This window comes from Myotis davidii, unplaced genomic scaffold (genome assembly GCF_000327345.1).
Source record: "Myotis davidii unplaced genomic scaffold, ASM32734v1 scaffold290, whole genome shotgun sequence".
In the NCBI taxonomy this organism is placed as follows: Eukaryota; Metazoa; Chordata; class Mammalia; order Chiroptera; family Vespertilionidae; genus Myotis; species Myotis davidii.
In genome coordinates, this window is record NW_006285049.1 from 1,787,183 (window position 1) to 1,792,878 (window position 5,696).

Sequence of the window (5,696 nt, forward strand, 5' to 3'; positions counted from 1 at the left end):
AGATCAGGGGTGGGGAATATCCGACCTGTGGGGATTTAAGGCCCAAGAAATCATATGGTCTGGTCCTACCAAGGCATTAGGGGTGAGTTAATTAAATATTTGACCAAATATAGCAGGATAATTTTGTTGTTGTTGATCCTCAGCTGAGGATATTTTTCCATTGATTTTTAGAGAGAGTGAGAGGGGGAAAGAGAGAGAAACATTGATGTGAAAGAAACACATTGATTGGTTGCCCCCTGCACATGCCCTGACCAGGGCCCGGGCCAGGGAGGAGCCTTATAGGAGGCTAATTTTTAAGTTGATAATTATGTATGGCTAGTGAATACTGTTATAAATATCCAAATGACCTTTGGCAGGAAAAGGTTCCCCATCCCTATCTTAGAAAGTCTGTAATTGGAATTTTAGTTTCCTTTTTGATTGAACAGTTATTTTCAGAGAGCTTTTTGTTATACTGATTTTCAAGTAGATAAGGTTATTTTTATAATGATGACTAGTTTTATTGTTGTCACAGAATTGCTTCTGTATTAGTGGGATAATTCTTTTAAAACATCTGCTTGATCTTAATTGAATATGTGTAACACCAGGCACTTTAAAAAGGAAACACAACCGATATATTCAATATAATAAACAGGAAAATACGTGGCACCAACTGCCATTCCACCCCAGGCAGACTGATCTTTTAGTTTGAGCTGTCTTCTTGGAAAGGAAATGCTTGAGACTCAGTGCACCAGAATCCCAGGTGTGTGATCAGGACTAAAGCTCTTTTCACTGCTTCCTTACATGCTTCTGTCAGAAGCAAGTCCACTCTAAGATCATTACATTAAACAAAAGTCAGCAAACTTTTTCTGTAAAGGGCCAAGTTGGTAAATACTTTAGGCTTTGTGTGTTGGGTTACTAATATTGCATGGAACATATTGATAATAAAAAAGTATTCATTGTTTGAAAATAACATTTAAATGGGCATGTTATATTCTTATTTGCTAAATCTGAAAACAATATTTGCAGGCTATGTAGTCCTTGTGACAACTATTTAGCTCTGCTGTTAAAGTGGGAAAGCAAACAGACAATATACAAGCAAATGGGTGAGACTATGTTCCAATTAAACTTTATTAAAATAGTCAATGGGCTATATTTGCTTTGAGGGCCATAGTTTTCAACAATTAATGTGCATCAGAAACACATGGTGGGATTGCTGGACCCCAGCCCCAGAGTTTATGATTCCGTAGATTTAGGATAAAGCCCAATGATTTGTGTTTCTATCAAGTTGCCAGGTGACATGGCTATTGCTGGTCTGTGGACCACACTTTGAGTACCACTGCATTAGGAAAAAATAACTATTAATTTTTTATTCCTAAAACCCACTCAGAGGAACATAAACATATTTCTTCTCATCTAATTAGAACTTCATCAATCCTATGAGACAAAATTTTTAAGTGCTAAAGTTGAAATATTCACATGGCCAGATCTTCCTGACCAGCAGGGCTTCCCTAAGACAAATGGGCTAATTACAAAAAGTTACTCTCTCACTCAGGGAATGCTTAGAAAAATCACCACTTCCACTGAATTTACACAGCCCCTCACCAAGGTAAGGTGCACAGCTCTGGTCCTGCCTGGTGCTCATACCTGCTGCCGACACCGGCCCCACTCACACCTGCTGCCAGCACTGGAGTCGCCGCTTGCTCCCACTGCCGGCACCTGGCGCTGGCCCCGATTGCTCGGTGCTGTCAGTGGGTGCGAGAGACGGCTGCCGGCCCTGATCGCCCCTCAGGGCTTTTGGAGGGGGTGGAGAAGCCCTGAGGGGCAATCGGGCTGGCTGCCACTGCTTGCACTTGCTGACAGTGCCAAGCGATCGGGGCCGGTGCTGGGTGTTGGCAGTGGGTGCAAGCGGGGCCAGCACCAGCAGCAGGTGCAAGTGCCAGGCGGGACCATGGTGCACGGGAGCAAAGAATTTTCAGTAAACACCAGAGGCTCCCCCCAATGCCCAATTGCCCCTTGAGCAGGGGGAGGTGGAGAAGCCCTCAGGAGCTGATCGGGGTAGCAGCCGCTGCTTGCATCTGCTGACAGTGCCCGCCTCACTTGCCCCCACTGCTGACACCAGCCCCAGTTGCTCCACGCTGTCAGCGGGTGCAAATGGGGCCAGCGCCATCAGTGTGTGGGAGCACCAGCAGCAGCAGCAGGTAGCGGGGGCTGCCAGCAGACAGAGGACCAGGGGCCGTGGTGGGAGGGGACAGGGAGGGGTGCGGAGGATAGGCTGAGACCCACCCCTGTACCTATTGCAGCCTCACGGCCCACAGTTCCTTTCAAAGTGCACGATTTCATGCACTGGCCCCTAATATAGTACAGTGGGGCCTTGACTTACGAGTGTCCTGACTTACGAGTTTTTTGAGATACCAGCTGTCTCTCAGCTGATTATTTGCTTTGAGTTGATAAAGTAATTTGAGTTAACAAGCTCCTTAACGAGCTCGGTCTCGGAATGAATTAAACTCGTAAGTCAAAGCCGCACTGTATAAGAATTCTCTATATTGTTACTTATCCTTCTGACCTAATGACTTGGGATATACACTGAGTGGCCAGATTAGCAGGGCTTCCCTAAGACAAATGGGCTAATTACAAAAAGTTACTCTCTCACTCAGGGAATGCTTAGAAAAATCACCACTTCCACTGAATTTACACAGCCCCTCACCAAGGTAAGGTGCACAGCTTGGTAGATTGAGCACAGGCTGGATCTCAGCATTCACTCCCCCTTCAGGAGTCTTTGTGCAGTGCACAAACTACATGACTCCTGGTGGCTCTGCTGACCAGAAGAATATTATCTACAGTTTATCAAAACAACACATTCTAAATTTAAAATATTCAGTGAGAGTTTACATTTTTTCTTGAGGTAAAAAACAAAACAATATTTTTTCCACTTAGATGTGACAGACTTTCCCCCCCAGCTTTATTGGGGTATAATTGACAACATTGTAAGATATTTAAAGTATACAATGTGATGATAAATAATATTCCTAAGAAAAAGTCCATACACAAACTGACCCCGATACTTCTTCTCATACCTCAAGGGGAGAAAATAAGCATACTTTTAAGAAATTTCCTGTATACAGAAATTTAAGCATTTTAATGCCTATAAGTGTGGTGAATATAGTCTGCACTGTTTGGCTTTTTGGAATTCATTTAAGTTTTCTTTATGTCAACACTCTAATCTATCAACAGTATTTTGCAAATGTTTCATAACCCTTCAAAAGGGTACATTCCCTCTATGGAGGTAATAGAGTTTGAAATATATCTGCCCACAACACTGCTGACTCATGTGGGAGTTTACTGAAATGTGTACTTTCTTGTTAATATTATCCATCCTATATAATAAAAGGCTAATATGCAAATAGACCAAATGGTGGAACAACCTAACTGAACAACCAGTCGCTATTGACGTGCGCTGACCACTAGGGGGCGTGTGTGGAACACGGAGGGCGTCAGCAGCAGGCAGCAGAGCGTGGAACATGGTGGGCATTGGCCATAGCGGGATGGTGGAGTAGGCGACTGGGGGTGCCAGACCAAGGTAGGGCACCAGTCACGGTCTGGCCCTCTAGCAGCTTCAGCGTGAAACTATAGCTAATTTGCCTATTAACGTCAGGTGCTCATAATAATTTGGCCACTCAGTGTAGTATAATCCCCATGAGATCATGGAAGAAGTTCTTATGAATGACTTTATATTCCTGGTCCCTAGCACAATACATGGATCATAGGAGGTACCCAGTTATTAAATGAATAAACTATTTGGGGCTGTAAAGTGGGGTGGAATGCAATTGTTCTCAGTTCTCCATTCAAATGAGAAATGAATTTTTATCCTTTTTACTTTCTCACTGTTGGACTTGTAGCAGATTCCCTAACCTGGAATCAGCTGTAATTGCTGAATTTCTTCCTGAAGATACACTTCTCCCCAACATTTAATTTCCTGTAGCAGATTCTGCTCAGGCCTTGTGTTGGTCTTAAACATAGAAAAATAATTACTAAAAATATATAAACTAAAATATTGACATGGTTTCACTCTGGGTTATTCTTTATACTTATTTATTTTTGCTTTTGCTTTTTGGCATTTTCCAGGTGTTCTATAATGAGCAGGTATTACTTTCATAGTTAACAGAACAAAGAAAACTTATAATTAGAAATACCTGTAATTTTTCTCTCTGATAATTCCACTCTCTGGTTTAAGTTCTACTCATTGAGATTACATGGCAAAAGTAATTCTCTCTTCTAGAGAGAAAACCTATTAACATTTAAAGGGACCTCTAGGATTCTCTCTGAAACTTCCCTTTAAAGTTTCCTTCAAAATTTGTCACATGGTTCCTAGATCCTTCACTATCTTGTTTGTCTCTGAACATAATCCCTTTTATAGATAATCATTTAAAATAGGGCTCCCAGACTGGATACAATATTTCATACACAGCCTAATCAAAAGTACAATAGAACCTCCCGTAGTTCATAATATTGTTCCATTACTGCAGACTATAATAGCCTGACCTTTTCAGTGCCCTCAACACTGCTGACTCATGTGGGAGTTTACTGAAATTCCTGTCCTTTTCATTCCTTTGCCCCCACTCTGTTTTTAGACAAGTAGGTAGCACTTACACACAGCTTTCTCACCTGTAAGTTTCCTGTCCTCCCTCCTCAAGCAGGCCCGATGGTGGAACTAAGGAACGAAGCACAGTGACAGAGTTTATCCTAGTGGGCTTTGAGCAGAGCTCCCTTTCCATCCAGGCTTTGCTCGTTGCCTCTTTCTAGTGCTCTACAAGCCTGGCCATGGCCATGAAGGGCCTCATCATCTTCGCGGCCTGGACAGACCCTGTCACGAATCATACTCTCTCCTTTGCTGCCTATTTGACCCAAATGTATTTGGGTTTTGGTGTGTTGTAGCTAAGGGCATCCTCTTGGCTGTTATGACCTAAGATTGTTATGTTGCTATGTGCTTAGTTATGCCCAGATCATGAGCTAGCAGGTCGGTGTGAAACTTGTGAGTATTGCCTGGTTCTTTGGGCTGATCAATGGCATACTGCTTGATTATATGACATTTCATGGCCCATTTTGTAGAGACAACTACATAAAAAACCTTTTCTTGTGGAGATCCCTCTGTTTAATCTGAAGATGATCTTTGCCTATGCCATCATGGTGCTGTTCAGCCCAGTGGCGCTCACTGTCATTGGGCCCGATTCCTGACCTCCATCCTTGGCAGAGCCTCCTCCTTAGTTCAGGGGAAGACCTTCTTTTACTTGCAGCTCCCATCTAACTGTGGTCATCTTTTTCTACACCCTGGCCATGTTCTCTTACATGAAACCCCACTGCACACACAACCTTGATAAAGACAAGTTTTTCTCCCTCCTCTACACCATCACGACCCCCATGTGCAACCCCATCATCTACAATTTTTGAAACAAGGAAATGAAGGGGGCCATGGTGAGGGCCTTTGGGAGGACCAGCCTGGCCCAGGCAGAGTCTGTCTAGCTGGAAGACCGTGGAGGGGAAACTCCCTCCTTTAGCCCTGACAGGAGGGTAACTCTCCAATGCTGAAAGGCTCCAAGAAAGAACATTCATAGCTTCCTTTCTGCTAGCATCAGACTTGGAAGAACCTATTGATGTCTAATGCTCCTCTACCTGATTTCATTTCAAGCATTGTTTTCTCTTGGACTTTTCTCGGGAGAATT

The 5,696-nt window shown here is 43.3% G+C and overlaps 1 protein-coding gene across 1 annotated transcript; it reads left to right on the plus strand.

Annotated features, from left to right (window-relative positions):
* The first annotated feature begins 4,797 nt into the window (after positions 1-4,797).
* LOC107181791 (olfactory receptor 10AD1) lies at positions 4,798-5,496 on the plus strand. Its single transcript, XM_015558555.1, is given in 6 exon segments — positions 4,798-4,903; positions 4,906-4,962; positions 4,965-5,104; positions 5,107-5,191; positions 5,194-5,258; positions 5,260-5,496. Coding segments are annotated over 6 exon segments (690 nt in total).
* Positions 5,497-5,696: the final 200 nt, after the last annotated feature.